General features: G+C 37.8%; 1 protein-coding gene across 1 annotated transcript in view; it reads right to left on the bottom strand.

Moving 5' to 3' along the window:
- Positions 1-3,936: 3,936 nt before the first annotated feature.
- The window catches only part of DAPK1 (death associated protein kinase 1), an 81,643-nt gene continuing 67,400 nt past the window's right edge, over positions 3,937-18,179 (bottom strand). Inside the window, exons 20-26 of the mRNA XM_066339467.1 lie at positions 16,760-16,982; positions 14,167-14,355; positions 12,211-12,408; positions 9,850-9,988; positions 8,399-8,519; positions 6,918-7,106; positions 3,937-6,334 (exon numbers count right to left, since the gene is read on the bottom strand). Coding sequence (XP_066195564.1) covers positions 5,102-6,334; positions 6,918-7,106; positions 8,399-8,519; positions 9,850-9,988; positions 12,211-12,408; positions 14,167-14,355; positions 16,760-16,982 — 2,292 coding nt within the window. The 3' untranslated portion in view covers positions 3,937-5,101. The remainder of the gene's footprint in view (positions 6,335-6,917; positions 7,107-8,398; positions 8,520-9,849; positions 9,989-12,210; positions 12,409-14,166; positions 14,356-16,759; positions 16,983-18,179) is intronic.

Here is an 18,179-nt window from a genome sequence, read left to right as displayed (position 1 = left end):
CATCTTTCACAGGAAACATACTTCTTTGTGGCCAGGCTACAAAAGTTGATTTTGCAATGCAATGAGCAGCTCAAAAAGTGAAGCACAAGGTGACTCATAGAGTCATACACATGCATGTCTTTTAATATCAGCAGTCTAGCCCCTCTAATGCAAGAGCCTTCCCCTCTCTCCCATGTTTCTCTGACAACAGTTTTGAAAAGTACAACGGCATTCTCCCCTCCCTGTGCACCACATGCTCGTGTCTCACACAGTCCTTACTCATGCATTCCTTACTCATCCAAATTCCAGCACTCTCCCCAGCCCTCCAGCTTCAATTGCTGAGGTGCAGCAGAAGCATCCTGACTGTAACTTCCAACACATATAGTCCAGAGCTCCTCCAGGTGTTACACTCAGCTGTGACCAATCCTGAATCCATAGGGAAGATACCAATCTGCATTCTGAATCCTGTGCAGATACAATAGAGTGTGTATTCATGAACCTGGACACAGAACCACCAGAAATGCCTACACAATTGCAGCAGGTGCTACATTTCTGCAGGGGGAGTGTGTGTGAGCTCAGGCTGTCAGCATCTCTTTGCTGAGAAATCCATGTAAGGTGCAGCATGTCCAAGCATTCACTCCTGCTTGAGACCCCTTATCACCCTGCCCTGAATTCTTCTTAGTCTTCCTCTCTGTCTAGGGTATGTGAATGCATATTGGCAGTGTACGTGTCCTAGGCCTGCTGACAGCAGGAGCCAGAGTTTGGGAAAGGGGGTCTGGGCTTGCCTTCTCTCAGGACAGGCCACTGAATTTTAAGATATATCCAACTGACTCAGCAACATAATTGCTTTCTGAAAAATGACTTTAAATATGCATGTGTTGGATTTGGACCTCACCCAAAGTAGTCTGGCTGGTGCAGAAATGCTAGGTCAGTTCAGTTAATGCAAAACTGAACCAGGTCCACTGAGATCTTCATCTGGCTTTGAGGCAGCATAGCTGCTGGTCCCACTGCTCCTGTAAAGCTTGTTATGATAAATGGTGTAGCCAGAGAGAAGAATACCATCTGTTTCCTTTTATATACTGCTCATCTGACTTTTGAAGACCCAAAGACTTCTACCTGCAAAGTCTGAGTGCTTGGCTGTTACCATTTTGGAAAGCAAGTACCTTAGGTGTTGTTGAAAACCTTTCATTGTTGAAAATCTTTCTCTTTTCCACCCACTGCCTTGTCTTCTGATTCAGAAAATGCCTGAAAAGAAATTGAGTGAATTTTTGGTGGGGTGGTGGGGTGGTTTTGTTTGTTGTGTTTTTGTTGTTGTTTGTGGGGTTTTTTTGGGTTTTTGTTTTTTTCTGGTGACACAGTGGACTGACTTTAACAAATAAAAAATCAAATAGAAATAAATTTTAATATTGTGCAGAGTGCTTTTAGCCCACCTTCAAAGATACTGCATTGCTCCATCTTCTCTGACTTAGTCAATACCATGTTTCATTTACTTTCTTTGGAGTTACTCGGCATTATTCCTCCATTTCATTGGCAAAGCTGAAAGAGTGATGCAATTCAAATCGAGGCACCTGTTTTACACAATGCTGCTGCAACACAGCATGTCTGCAATAAAAAGATTGCAATGAGTTAGGGAGGTAACTTCTCCTTTGAGGGAGCCAACAGAGATTGAGGACCTGAAATTGGCTCCAGCACAGCCAGCTCTAAAACTTTGACTGTTGCTCTCTGTAAGGACTTGACCATTTAGGAAACTAGCTCCTTTCTAAACCTCCTGGCTCTGTCAAGCATGTGACATTTGGGAGTTTCTAAACTCTTGTAGTTTCATAACTTTCTCAATCACTTGAATCCTAAAAGTCCTAAAATCTGTGACTCTCTTCATCTTACCCTTGAGTCCTCATACTTTTAAGGCGAGAAAAACTATATATATCCACCTCCACCCAAGGCTGCCTCTGGATGCCCTTGGCCCACGTTAAAATCATTTGCATCTAACTACTGATCTCTTGTGGCTTTCCAGAATCAACAGTCAGGCCAGCAACAAAACTTCCAAAGACAGTACAATCAGTAATATCCGATAAAAATAGCCATATTAAGTACTTCTTTTATTTGATGCATGCTGTTGCATGCGGGGGAGAAATCACTGGTAAAATGGCCTGCACCAAAGTGTTTGCTTTTTCCCTATTTTCTTAAAAAAATCCTTCAAGATTAGAGTCTGGGTGCCAGTAGAATACTTCTCTAAACTGCAAGGTAATCTGTAATGACTCTTGGCTTGAGCAGCAAACCTGAGAGTTTGTCTATATTATGGATTTTGAAGACAAAATGAAAATTTTCATTCTTTGCTTTATCCTCAAGATTATGTTTTAGCAGCTCTTCTCTGAAGCTACAAAGATAGTTAGTATCCAGCTTTAGTTATTTCACTGTCAGGAGCTAAGCTTTTCATGTTCTTTTCATGAACTGTACATTCTGTACACTTATGACTAAACTTTTTTGACCTTGCAAAGACCTGCATCTTCTCAATTTCTTGAGTGAGTAAGGGCAGGATCTGTGCATCTTCAAACCATAGTTCTAAAAAATGTAGAATGAAGCTCTGCTCCTACAAAAATACAAGGCATTAATAAAAGTGAAGCAATAGAAGGGATGCTCACCTGTAACAACACTTGGCTAGCCTTTTATTTTATCCCCAAACTGTCATCTAGGAAACAAATTTTTTCATCCATAGCACAGGATTTATAAGAAAGGAATTAAATACTATCCTGTGACTATGATTCACTTTCCTGAGCTTATTACCATGAAAACTGTAAATGATTCAATAGGCTGTGACTTCTAGTCAAAGGTTCATCATAGAGTCCACTAATTTATAGAGCCCACTAAGTAATTTATACTCCCAGGTCTGCATTTTACAGTAAATGGAAGCAAAGAACTGTGAGAAACATGCTGTTGGGAAGGGAGAAGCAAAAAGAAAGTAAAATGAGTAGTTTACACACTTCTCATAAAACATCTGGGGTGGTGGGGAGGGGAGGAAACCTTTTCTGGTAGAAACCCAGAAAGTTTTATGACATGAGAAAGACTCCTCCACTTACCAGAATCTGACAGAAGTACTAAACATGTCTGCAGCTGGAAGCTGAAGTATGGTAGTGGCCATTAGTTGACAAAGGTAAATACAGGCTGCGCAGACCTGGGCTCTGCACTGAGCCACTTAGAGCAGAGGTGGGAGATGCTGAATGCAGTTTGTCAGAAGCAGAATATCAAAACACAGCTCAGGGTAGGACTACTCGTAAACCATACTTCTTATTGAGGACTAGACTTTAAAAGAATGCCTAACTACGGAGTGTAGCAATAACTGGGACCTGGGGAAAGATTTAATGAAGCAAGGGTAAAATAGGCAAAGAAATGCAGGGGGGAACAGCAACTAGCATTTTAAGATCTTGCTTAAAATCTTTGCAGCATACACAGGGCAGAGGGATTGTGCAAAGCTGCCTGCATAGCATGCCATATCAAGAGTGTGCAGCTATCACAGAGTGATGCTGAGATTTTAAATAAGCAGCACCAGCAGAGTCCCTTCTGTGATGAGGGGATATTTAATGTAAAGGACCATTATTGCAGCACAAGTTCTATTGCAGTGTCCTCTCTCTCTGTGGCACAGTATTAACTGGAGTGTTCCTGATGATAGACTCACATTTGCTGTTTTGGTTTCCATTATGAAAACCACAAAGGAAAAGCTATGTAGCAAACTGCTTGGGCTTGCCATTTGTTAAAACGAATGCAGATCCCTCTGTTGCACAGGGACCACTTCTGCAATAAAAAAACCCCATAAATATTTCTGCAGCATACTAAGAAAACCCCCTGAAGTCAAACAGGAGGTTCCCAGAACTTCAGAAGGCAGGTATTGCATCTCCTCAAATCTGACTGTAAAGGAAAGAGAAGTTTTAATGCCCTTCAGCAACAGAATGTGATCAACAAGGATGCAACAAGCAACAGTTTATTTGTATAAAAAACCTTTAAAATTTACTACAATGTAAGATTAGGGAAAAAATAGTCTTAATATATATACATACAATATATATAAACAAACACATATCGCACCATGAAAATTACATGCTTTTTAGAACAGAGAATGGATCATATTCCCTCATATCAATTTTAAAGTTATCACTGCAAGAAACCTTGCTTCCTTTTATTTTTTTTTTATCCCCATCAAAGTTTTCAAGTACAGGAAGTAAGTAATGCAGGATCTAATAGTAGAAAACCTTTGTTATACACAAATTACAACTGACAGCTAGACAATATTATTCTGCAGTATCCAACACTTGTGTTTTTTGAACTATATTATAATGATACGAACTTTTACCTGAGGTGCATGGAAATAACAAAGCATGATAATTGGCAAGTTTAAGAGATTTTCACATTATGATTTGACTATAATTGAAGTTGATTAGGTATCACATCTATACCTATAGTACTGGCACAAGAATGCTCTGCGTGAGTCATCACCAATGACTTAGAAGTGCAGGAAAAATTAACAGGCAAGCACCACTTGCAATGATAAGCATGCAGACAATTTGAGTGAAACAGAGGTAGCATGTTCTTGTAACTCCAGCGGGGTCATTCAAATCAACTGCACTCTCCCTTCTGCAAAAGGCACTCACTTTTTCAGCTAAAAACTATGCGCTTAAGTTTGGTCAGATTGACCACAAATGGTGGATTTCTCTCCTTACAAATATAAAAAAATGTTAAGCAGAGGACACAGTGAAAACAAAAATAAAGAATGTAAGAAACACACACATAAGGTACTATGTGCTATTCTTCCCCCCCTACCTTTTATGGGGAGAATTATATAAAACAGTTGCAGTGCATAATCCAAAAGTTAAGACTTTCCAGTTGAAGTGGCAGTATTAAGCAGCACATTCTCAATCAGAAATAGTTTTAAACCAGCAGAAGTACACCAGTCTTTTTAATAAAGAGCAACAATTCACAGTTAGGAGTAGAAAGTTTATGCACAAAAAAGGTGGTGCCAGAGAAGGATCCTCTGTTGCAAAAACTCATAAATTACAGTATGCACTGCAACTTTTATACTGTATCTTTTATCCTTTCTGTACTTTGAAAGTGTGACCACACAAAACATCTCTTCTTACCGTGACACTACAGAACTAATTGAGTTATAAGATGTGCCACTGTTGCAACTGGAGGCATAAGCCTCTTGACCATTAGCATCTAAATTAATTTTGAATACAGAAGATGCCTTCAGTAAGAAATCTGCTGCATCTCTGCGACCTAATTCCCTCAGCTTAGACATTAGTATGCCTACAGTGCTGTCAGGTGCATTACTCCATTCCTGCAGAAGGGCATGAACTGGGCTTGAGAGAAAGTAAGTTTGTGTTCCATTATTTGTATTGTACTTTGCAACAAGATCAGGGAGGCCTAGGTTCATGGCAAGAAGGCACCAGTCTTTGCCCATTGGATCAGGTGGATCCAAAAGTCGACTTAGTTTTCTCCTGGTAAGTAGATTCAGATCAGAAACATGAATATCCATTCCTAGGCTTCCCTGGGAGTAAACATCAAGACACCCAAAACACAGTATACTGCTAAAGCTCTCTTTATATCCCCCCATAGTGTTAGTTAGTGATGTCTCCTTTTGACTCTGTGCACGGAAAAAGTCTCTAGGCTGGTAGACCATTACTGGTTCATGATGTTCCCTCAGCTGCTGAGGACTAAGGTAATATTTCCCGGTCAGAAGACCTGGTAAGGTTGTGGCTATTAAGTTATCAATGGTGCTGCACACAGAATCCAGAAGTAAACAGCACTTGATCTTCTCTGTTTCCAGTCCTCTAACTTGAACCTCTATACCCTGCCCATGGTTGACAAGTAGCACTAAAAGCTCAGCTCCACGATTCATAATCTTTGATCCATTTACCCACAGACGTATATCAGCATCTCCCTCTGTGCTCTGCTGATGAATCCACCTGCAGAGATTCACCTGAACTTTATGAAAAATTCCACAAGGAAATGGGGTAAGATGTTCCACAGGAACAATTCTAACACCACCATAAATCAGCACTTCATCCTCCTCATCTGTCCAAGACCTGTGGAGGTTGTCAGTCTTTATGAGAGCAGGAATGTCCACCATTGCTCCACTGCTAAGGTCCCTTGCACAAATATCCATGGCATCCAAAATCTGTATCAGTTCTTCCACGTCACTATCTGTCACCAGACGTTGGATGTCCTCTATGGTGTACCGACCTCTATAGTGATGGAGGGCTTTTGGGTTTTCCACTGACAAGACTTTTCCAAGGACATTAGAACAGAGCCAGCGAGGATCCAGAAGCACAACATCTTGGACAGTTTCACTCTGCATAATGTTAATCTGTTTATAAATATGAAAGTTACTGTTTACATCTTGTGAAGTACAAGATGATAGCCCATGTCCTTGCCTTCCTAACAGACTGACCTGACAATTTGATTAACACTGCTCACAGGAAAAAAACACCAGCATATTTAAATATATGGCAAGTATTCAGAACAAAAAACAGATCTCATTTTCCACTAGAATGAAATTATTACACCCCAACACCTGGAAAGCCTATTCATGTCCTGCAAGCTGTTTGTATGCAAAGATATTTTCCTACTGTTCTAATGGACACATATAAATCTCCCATAAGCAGTGAACACTCTGTTGAAGATGATCATAGAGGGATCATTTTCTGGGTATTTGATATTCTTACAACTACAGCAATAAACTGTAATTCTTCCTGTCTCCAAGAGATTACATTGAACAAAATAGAAGCCACAAGACATAATGATAACAGAAAGCATTAATAAGCACTCTCTACTTCTTATGATGTCTTAAGATGAAGAGAAAAAAACCATTTGCTTAAACTCATAAAACAATATTCTACCAGAACAGTATCTTGCAAATAAAGAGATGGAATTTAGATAAAAATACTTACTTCTCCTATGCTATGCAACTGTTGTGCAATATGCCGTAGGTCATTTTCACTTGCTAGGGGATTAAGATGTTCCTGTACATCATACACAAACTGCTGCAAGGACATCAACTGGTTGGGTCCATTAATTTTTCTCCAGGAAGGCAGTGTGGAGATTATTTTTTCACACAGGTGAGTCATTGGTGGGCAAGTCTTAGAAAGCAAAGAAAGCATCCATTTGAGAATAGTGGTACTTTTTTAAAAATGGAGGTCTAATCCATTCAAAATGAATATTCAGATCTAAAGAGTTCTCTTTGTGTTGGATCCTTACTCTTTCATCTTGCATCTGCTTGCCATAAGATCTGTCTACCTTTTCTTTAAAAAAGTGAATTGCAAAAACCAGTTTTTCACTGAAATAAGCAAATTTTACAAATATCATCATGAATTGCTGTCATGCATCTGTAAGTTAATGCTTATTTCTGAAATTATCAGAATTTATTTAGAATCTGTACTCATCAGTATCTTTACAGGACCAATTTACTTCAAAAGGTGAGATGGCAGGGTACTAAATAAGATGCAAAAATGGTACTTTGATGTATTGGTTGCCTTAGACTTCTCGATGCCTTCTTGCTACATTCTCAAGCCACAGCCTCCACTTCTTATACAGTAAACCCCTTCAGATTTCAAGCTAGTGACCATAGCTATAATAAGGCTTTCTTAGAGAAAAAAAGCTTACAAAATCAAGAGACCATCAGGAATGTAAAATTGGATGAATTTTGCATTAATCCAAATACTTTCCTCAACCCACTGAGAATTATGTCAGTAATACAGCCACTTTTACTCAATTACAAAAAAAGTAGCTTCAAAAGTAGCTGCAGATAATTCTGTTGGTGTGTAAGAAAATACTAATCCATTTAGCATAGGCTACAAAAAATTTTGTCACCCTTAGTATGGAGATCTCCATGGATTCATGGTGATAACATCAAACCATGGCTACACTTTACCTTTAGTCTCATATGCATATACCTACACATACAGGTACAACTGCAAGCAGTGTTTTCCAATTAAAATATGGAGTCAAAATATTCAGTTTACATATTCATATTTGGAATTATCTTAATTATCTTTTTAACAGCTCAGAAAACTGTTCTACTCTGGTGGGTTTTTAGTGAAGAACCTTATTTTCCTGAAATATATTTATAATATATTTCTCGGTTTCTGTATAATACTATGCTGATTAAAAAGAAACAAAAAGTGTGTGTGTGTGGGGGGAATGCTGGAATCCAATTAATGCCAATCAAACCCCAAAATTATTATTTTAAACTGAAATCTCAAATTGTTTCCTTGATGTCAAGGGCTTGTTTATCACAAGTCCTGTCAAGTGTGCTGTCAGAACATTGGAAACAGTGGCTTCTGTATTCTTCATTGTTTTTAGTTTGAAATTTACAGCAGATTATTACATTATACATTGGCCCATCCGACCCAGACCATTAGATACTACTTACAGAAATTATCTGGCTTCTTATTTCTTGCAAGTGATTTCGGAGAAGCTTCATATCTTTAGATCCAGATGCTCCAGCATCCAGGACAAACAACTTTTCTGAAATTTGCAAATCATTCCCAAATCTAAAGGAAAATTATTATTATTAGCTTAGTCCCAAATCCAGTTTATATCTTAATAAAATTGTACTCCAGTCTTAAAGTATCTAGAAGTTGTTTTTCCTTAAGAAATTATGAAGTTTAAGCAATGATGATGCTGAGATATTTTACAAGCACAGACGCCATACCTGCTGTATAATTTTCTTAAAAATAAGCAGAGATATTGAGAGAAAATTGTTTTCTCTCAGGATGAAGAGTGAATATGTATAAGAGAATTGTAACTGCATCACATGCCTTGTAAATACAAAACAAAGCATTTTGCTAGAGAAGAGATTACAAGTATGTATTCTTTTTAAGGCCTTAATGTCTGTTGCTTGCTTTTTTCTCACTTTAAATACCTCAGTAGTCATTGCTGTTGACAGCAGTCTTTCTCACTTCCTTTTGTCTTTTCAACAACACCAACCTGTTTGCCTAGCTCTGGACTGATTTGCATTTAAAAGGATTACGGCACCAAAGATGACACAGGTATTTTTCTATTGGCTTATTTCAATTGATTAAGATACTGCTCTGCTTGCCCCGCCCCCCTCTAGCCCTTCCCCCACTATAGTGCTGGGATTTCTGCATCTGTTTCTTGTACAGCCCAGACAAATGTGTACACAAGCAGATATGGATGATTTTTCATACCCAGTGTTTCCCACTTACATGCTCACTCTGAATATAAGGTATTGTTACTTTAAACAATAGTATGTTTATGGGAAAACTCCCTATTTCCACATTAGCATGTACTCCAGACATTTGCTGAAGAATTGTACAAGTTTTGTTAACTTCTAGGTACTTCTTGGATGACCTTGTCACCTGTGTCACTACACAATGTCCAGCTTTTTGCAAACTGCATGGGAAGTACTTCCAGGCCACATTTAAGTTTTTTCATACCTATCTTAAATCAGTGAAGAGATAAGGGTGGTTCTCAAGCAAAGCTTTGTCTTCTGCATCCAGAGTTTTTAGCTGCAAATGGCCTACTTTTCTGAGACCAGTGCAAAACCCAAGAACCAAAATATTAGACAGAAAATTGGAATGGGTCTTTAGATATAGCCTAGTGTTTACAGGGTGAGAGACTACCTACACCACAATTAATTTTTACGCTATTTGGCTCATTTAGCTCACTCAGGGCAGCTTACTCACTGCAATATTGGTAAATGTTTCAATTTTAGCACAACATATGTTTCCTGAACATACTGAAAATATCATAATACCATATAAGCCATATAAAAACCTTTAACCTATTCCAATACATTTTAGTATTTTTCTTTCCAATTAGCATGTTTAAACACTATATATAAATCTACTTCCCACTTACCTGTTCCTGATTTCTTTCAACAAGGAGATGTCTTTGTCATACCAGAACTCTCCCCCAGAAGGCCGAGGCAGATTGACTATGTCAGCATGTGTGGCAACCAAAACAACACGCAGGGGACTTTTTAGCTTTCCACCAAATGCTAGAAGAGAAACAGAACAACTCCCTCACTATGAGGCATGCCTATGGAGATGGCTGATACTGAGCATGAAAATCAGAAATACATTTTATATTCTTCATACCAACCACTTTTGTAGTGATTTACCAACTCTAAGCACAGTCATTAACAGTATAACTGCTGGTGCTTTGGCAATTATCTGCTATAGGTCTGTCTATACAAGGCCAAGTTGCTAGACTATTTGAATAACATCATATACATTTGTATGGCGTTACTTTATCGGTTTAACAAAAACAGTAATCAGTAGTACTAATGATATAGTGGCTAACTACAAATTATAACAATTGTGAGGAAAAAATAGTTAGAAATAGCAGCTTCTTGAAAGGGTTTTTCATAATCATTGGATAGTCCTTAATATTACAGGTCAAGAATAGAGGATTGCAAGAACACAAAATGTCCACAACATTCATATGTTGATATGAATGCTATTTTGCAGTACTTACACAAACAATGACCTCTCACTTAGGTGAGAGTTAAGTAGGAAAGCCTGGCAGAAGCCATGAAAAAGAATGAGAAAGAAAGAAAGAAAGATACAAATGGCATGAATGAGGTGACAGTATGGAACACAGAGATTTCAATCTTTTCTCAAACTCATATTCCAGAAAAGAGTAAATATATTAAACTATTTTAAAAAGAGACAGAACACCCAATCCTGTTCTTTCAGACTTAAAAAAGTCACATGGGAAAATATGCTTATGTCACTGCTCAGTTCTCATCAACTAAGAGCTACATAATCTTGACTAATTTATAAAAAGCCACATTTCCCAAAATCTCTGCATAGAACTTCCAGGCAACTATTTTGCAATTATCTTTTTTTTTTTTTTTTTTTTTTTTTTTTTTTTTTTTTTTTTTTTTTTAAATTGGCAGCTAAGGACATAGACAAAAATAACTGGAAAGTTATCCCAAGAGTTTTAACTTTTCTGCAAACAACAGTTACTAGGTATTACTTGAGAGATTTGTAGCGATACAGAGATACACGGGTACCCAGACTGAGTTGATCAGCATAAAAAGAAGTTTAAGTGAAGTATCTAAATAATGCTGATAATCACATGAGCAAGAAGAAAAAAATCAGCTGAGACTGAGGAGTCGTGAAAAGCTTTCAGCAATTGCAAATCAGCTCTATTTGCAGCTTTGTCACCTTTTTGCAAATTTCTGAGCTTTAACTTTCATAGGTAGTTTATTGTTGGTTAGACCCAAATGCTGATATTATTAACATTGTAATTTGATTTAAAATAGAAAACAAAATAATGCAGATGCCTGAACTGAAAACCAAGGGTTGGCCTTGGCTCATTGTCCACTGAGATAATGCATAGCAGAACACAAAAAGAGAGAGAAAAAAACTCTTTGCACAATGTTAAGTGTTTAACACATTTGCCTGGGGAATCCCTAGCAATTGTTACAAATGTCCTTGAGTTAGATCCACTGGCTGGAATAATCTTTCTGATCATAGAACCAAGACACATGTCAGAGCTTGGTTAGTCCAAGAAACTGTAACAGTCTGCAGACCAATACTCAGCTACAAATGCAAACAAGTTATAATTTACTGTATATACACCTGGACTGCTAGACCTTTTAAGAAAAATGTTATTGAAGTTTATTTAAGTTTGCCCACCAAATAACTTCCAGTAAGCCTGAATATAAAACAAATAAAATTACTTAAAACCTATGCAAAATTAGAGCATATGAGAAATTTACAAGAAATATTGATTTCTGTGCATCAGTACCAAAAAGTTATTGTATTTGAATTCCAAATAGAACTCTAGTTAAACACATGAAACTTGCACATACTGAAGGGTAATGCTGTTCCATAATACTGTCCTGACCTTTTGTCACTGATAAGATTAATTTATGATGAAAATATTGTTTATTTGGGCTAGATATAAGAGGAATTTAAACAACGCGTCTGAACTTGGTTTTGAATGGTTCCAGCCCTCTGAAACACTCTGGACAGCTTATCTGACATAAAACTTCATCTGTCACTTTTTAATTGAACTAAGTGACATGTACAACTCTTCTGGCTTCTTCCACAGATAAAATTCCCTTTTGCCAAGAAACCTAATGTGAAGTTTGTTTGAATACATGGAGATGAAGACATCTAATGAGGATGATGTACAGACTTGCAGAGAAATACAAGAAGCTTTATTCTACAGATCTCTAATAATTCATTAACAAGCGCAAGAACATACCGATTGGCTCCTCTACTGGGACCAATGATTTCAGGAAATTGAGCCAAAAGGTCACTTGATTTAACTGGATTTCATAAGGCTCCTCAAGACTAAAAAGCACTATGTGAATTGCAGTGTGATCATTTGCAGCAAAATAATCATAACAACAGAAGTACACAGGATTCCCAGAGAATTCCCAGATGCTGAAATCACCAACTCCTGAAAAACAGACAAACAGATGAAGAGATTACAATTCATCAGTAAGCAGGAAACATCTTCTGGACATGGAAATACAAACAAAACATTTAATCTGATTTAAACTTTCACAAACTTAAACTGCATGCATGTGAGGAAGCAAGACTGAAAATGCAATCATGAACAAAGGGAATGAGTTTCAGTTTCAGAGGCTTAGCAGTTGGACCCTCAAAGTCTATTCCTCTCTCACATTCCTGCTCTCAGACATTTAGCTGGATGCCATATCTAAGTACCTGTGTTAAATGCATGCAGTCTTGTGCAATTAAATTGAGCTTTGCCTTGAAGAACAGCAGCTGATCTTTTAATTGTCTTGAAAATCAAGAATAATGGCTCCCATTAAAGCTTAGTATTTTTATTAATTTATTATTCTTCTTAACATGTGACCACTGATTTTAAAAACCACTTAAGCACATTCTAAAAAGAATCAGCTTTGGTTTACAGAATTGTACTGTTCACACTGTGCTGGTAAATAAGGGCTGAAGAATTACTATGATAAGGGTTCCAAGGGCTCCACACTTCTTTTCTCATCTCCTTTAGCTTTGGATGAGAAAAGTGTTAGTATGTTGACTTCCCAGATGCACCATCTGATTAGGGCGATGTCTGCGGCACTTGTAGTACTTCTAATTAAAAAAAAGGTGATTAATGATGATTAAATGGTGACTTCTCTCCTTCTCTCTAGAAGGAGAGAAGTCAGAATGCACCAATCTGCTGTTTTGAGTACAGCTGCTCAGAGTTCACCTGTGTGTACACTTTGTTCTGTATCAAGACAGTAGAGAAAGAAAAAAAAAGTCCTTCTGACAGTCCATGGCACAACTCTGTTTCCTGCAGAATTTGACTGGGCTTCAAATTATACTGAAGGAAGAAATTAGTCTGCACAAGAACAAGCTTTTGGTGCTTGGCAAACTCTGCAGCATCTAGGATAAATACTTTTTCACCGCATTTGTTACTGCGCAGTCATAAGCAGGTTTCTGTCTCTAAAGTAAACTCTTGTTTAATACTAACTCAGCTTCAACACGGCAGCTGCTAAAACATTTTCCTTATGAAAAAGAGACCTGACTACCTGTATAAATGACAATTAGTATGGCTGGTGGAATAGAAGCACAATTTGCATGGTCTCAGTGCCAAATGCCATGTGAGTACTTATGACACCTTTTATGATTGACTCCTCTTACTGCTAACTGGCTTCAACTGCAGAGCAATTAATTTCCTTACCAAAAAATAAGAAATAAAATCAGGAGCTCCACTCACAGTGACTGATGGGCTCACCAAATATGTTCCAAATATGCTCATCAGGACTCACCAAATATGCTCCAACCCTGACATGGAGTCCTTTGCATAGCTGAGGATATATTTAAATGGTGAGGACTAAATAAGACTAAATCTGATAAAATCCCCAGATGACATAGGTGAAGAAGCCTTTATACTAGTAGCCACTTTGCCGACTTCCTCCTGTCATATAAAATCCGTCTTTTCTATTCTCCCACTTACTAACCTCTAAAATGTTTCTATGCAATACTACAAAGATCTGATACAAGTGATCAAAATGTATATTACAACAGCTACAGAACTTCAGGTAGATTTACTTTCTCAGACAAATTAAATGCCACCAGTGTTGGATGGTCAAACACAGTCACTACTATACAAAGTCAGTATTTCCCCCATTTTTATTTTAAAAGACAAGTAAAATGGCATTAAGGCACCCCAGTCCAGGGCTCTTCTTACCATGCAAGCAAGCATTCTGGATGTCAATGGCCTTGGTGGACTGATCATCAGAAGAGAAGTGAGAGTGATGAGCAGGTGATACGAATGTTTCCAATACTCCTTTGGTTAGGCCTGGCTCAAACATCATACTACGGCTTCTCACGCTGACATTTTCACAACCAGGATAAAGATTTGTAATACTTACTGAAACTGGGTCAGGGAAAGGAAAATGAGATTACAAACCATGTGAAAAATCACAGCAAGATCACTTCAAAACAAGTATGCAAGCCATAAAAGCAGATTAAAAAGCCCAAGGGGCTATTCAAAGAAAGAAGAGTCTATGAAGCTGTGGATGTACACAACTACATTCTTATTCTGAATGATTGAAAGAAAAATATTAGAATGATCCTATAAAGCACTTATGTCTATTAGCAGATACACCTCCTGGTGGGAAGCACAAAAAAAGACTGAAATTTATATGTATGAAAGGTTTGAATAGTTAAAGTTCTGTGTTGCAAAGATATACTACCTTTTGTGTTTTTAGCTAAGGACTACAATTTCATGGCATGATCTATTATTATTGGCATGGAAATGCCACATATTCATATTTTTGATTCCTGTAAGTAATGATAAAAAAATATCACTGTGTAACAAGTGTCTCTGGGGTGGTGAGGGAGAAAAGCAGGCCCTTAACCAAAATTATTTTATTAATAAGCAATTTTTAAGTTTCTTGTTTATTCAGATTCCCAGAGTGCAAATGAGATACAAAAGGGCTTTTTAACTGACTTACACCATCTAGTGGATAAAGATTTCTTTCCCTCACTGGTTGGCAAATTCTAATATTTGCATTAAACAAAAGAAAGAGATTATCCCTTAGCTGTAAAACTACACGTTCATGTTTTATCTCCTAGTGTAATATTTTAAATCTTTCAGCTCTTGTAAATAAATACTCATTTATATTTCACAAACGTAGTTTTACAGAATTTAAACAAACATATAAACACACAAATCATGTGACCAAGTATAGACCAAATTGTGCTGATTTAAATATTTATCTGATTATGTCACTCAGCCCATAATAAAATTTACATGATATATAATGATTTACATCCCAAAAGAACATATACTGAAAGTAGTGAACCCCAAACTTCCAAATGCTAAAATAACACCATAGTAGCTTTGTATGTATATACGTACATCTTTCTGGCTTCATATCTAGGGAAGCTCTTTTGAAGGGCATGCTTCAAATTCACCGTTATTTCTACACTGATTTGCCAGTGTGACCGGCAGTCTTTCTGATTTCATGATGGTGTCAGCACATAATACCTTTTCTTTGGTTCTTTTACCAACCAACACAAAAAAAAATTATCTTAATTCAAATCATTCCTGTACTGCCTCCAGGAACAGATATTCCTTGAGTGATTTATCACCCTTTGTATGACACAGTAAATTAAGATAAATAAATCAAGAACTTCTGATTGATTAATTTAATAAAGTTTTGTTGTTTTTGTTGTCACAGATGTGAGGCCGTTGTGTTAAGTAAACATGAAATGCAGAAGCAATCTCTGTGGCATGGAGCTTGCCTTGTTAAGCCACTCTGTGAATGCCCTAGAGCTTCCTCAGGTGAATAGACAGAAAGTAGAGATGAAAACTACTACTAGCACTGTTCTAATATGACTTAAAAATGATGAACAAAATCCAAAGCTGCAAGCATTATCCAAAAGTTGTTTTAAAAAAACGGCAGCCCTGGCCTCATTTAAAACTTGCACAGTAAGACCACTTCTAAACATCAATTCAAACTTGAGCTCTTCAACATGCTTAGTTTGCTTGTGTAAGCTCCCAGTGTTAGAAAAGGGATCTGAACAAACATTTCATTGGTCTTTCCACTGTCCCCCTGCGGGTTCTTCAAAAACTGGGCACACACTTAAGTGTAAACCTAGCTAGTTTTTACACACCTTGTAGCTCTTCCCACTTTGTACAGGCCAGCTTGTGCTACATGAGCAATTTATTCCCTAGTCTTTGCAAACATTCACTTCCATTTAGAAAACTTCCATTTTCAGCTTGTTTGAAGACAATTTTAGACACCTCTAACTGGGCTAATTCAATCCTCTACCTTAGGGAAAAGCACTCCAAGGCATCAGAGGCAGTTCTGAAACCTCTTATTACTTAAAAATCACATAGAGATGCAGCAACTGTTCCAATTTTGCAGTCTTTATTGAAGTTCCTCCAGCAAAAAAGGAGTAACCAGTACAAAAAAGGAGTGACCAGTAACCAGTGAAGCTGGTAATGACACTGATGTTTGCAGCCTAGGACCTTTTGTGAAAAATAAACAGCAGTGTTTACAATAAACAGCAGTGTTTGTCCTCAACTCTGCAAGTTCACTTGTGCTGCATGTAAGCAAACAAAACCTAAACTACTCATGTATCCTTCACACTCACTGCTCCTCTTCCTATGCCTATGCCCAGAGAAGTCAATCCCCTCTCCCTTTTTCTTTTGTTTCTTACATGATTAGGCTGTCCTGTCTTGTGCAGTGCAGCCAGCTGCTTCTTCTTAGGCGCTTAGGGAATAAGAGGAAACTCTTTTCTCATACAAACATTATGGCTAAAAACCATACCTGAAGGTTTGGAAGACAAAGGAGATGGGGGGAATCTGCTTGAGTTTGTGGAGGAGAGCCTGGGCCTACGTCTTCGGAAAAAGCTTCGTATCAGACCGCACTTGAGGGACTCCACAAGGGTGGTTTTCCCAGCTCCAGAGTAACCAAACAACTTCAGTTTGATCCGGGGCTGTGGATTCTGTGTGTGCCTCAGTTGCTGGATAAAAATCCCCCGGTGAGTATCCTAAAATTCAACATAAAGAAGAAATCAGAATGCAGGGAACCTCTGCCTCCCAACAAACTCACCATAGGGTTTAGAGGCACTTTCTTGCCAGAGTGGTGTTCATCTGGTTCATCATGCAAGCCATCAGCTACTGGACAGGAAGACAGAAGAGTGAATGCTCATTCTCAAGAGCCACCTTGACATTCCATGAAAATTGCACATCTTCAGGCTCAGATCAGTGAATGGAATTGTTTTGACCTCCAATGGAACGGGCAAAGGTGATAAAACTAGCCTCTTTCAGTGCCCATTCTCCAAACCATCTGTCTCAGAAGGTTAAACAATATGCATACTCTCATAGAATATACATGCAACACTGAAGAATTTTGCTGTGACAGCTATCACTTGAACCATTCAACAACTTGATGTGCACTTCTCTTCTTTACATCAATTTTTCCTGTGCTTCACATGTTTGGGTGAATTTCAAGGAAGCAGGGAGAAAGCAGAAAAGTGTGAGGGCAGAGGAACTAGATACATCTTCCCTTTCTTCATTCCCTCGTTTGGAGCTCAGAGAGAGGCTCTATTGTTCTGCATTTGCACCTAATTTACAAGTAGGATTAGCTCCTCTCTATCATAAGCATGCAGCAACTGAGCTGAGAACTTTGACAGAAACAGTACTGCATACAATTTTGTTCCTTCCTCGCCAGCAGGCATTTATTAGTGAGTTAGTCACTGTGCAAACACTGCATTGTTACAGCCAATACTGAATCCTCCACAAGAGCCACTACGATAGTAGGTTCTTCACATGTCTCTGTTAGAGGAAGCACCAAAAATAAGTGTAAGGTATGCTCTGTACTAGATGATACTGACCATTTTAAGTAGTACTAGAATATTTTCAGTGGTTAGATATAATTTGTTTGATAGTCCAATTGATTGGATTATCTGTTACAAACGATAATGCATTTTCCCCACATATATAGGGATGGGCCTTCAGTAATGTATATTCCACTTTTAAGAAGAGAGTTACAGTTTACTAGTATTTCTTTCAAAAGAGATCTGATCTTCTTCCTTTGCTTTGTAAATATGAAAATAATTTGTATTATTTTCATATTTACATTAGGAATAAATCCCAAATTTACCTGCCTGCATGCAGACACAAATAAGAGTTTGGTGTGGGTATGTAACTATGCAAAATGGAGCCTATTATGACAAACTTTACAA

This window comes from Sylvia atricapilla, chromosome Z, assembly GCF_009819655.1.
Source record: "Sylvia atricapilla isolate bSylAtr1 chromosome Z, bSylAtr1.pri, whole genome shotgun sequence".
NCBI lineage: Eukaryota > Metazoa > Chordata > Aves > Passeriformes > Sylviidae > Sylvia > Sylvia atricapilla.
The sequence above is the reverse complement of the archived record's forward strand: the minus strand, read 5'-3'. Positions and strand labels throughout refer to the sequence as shown.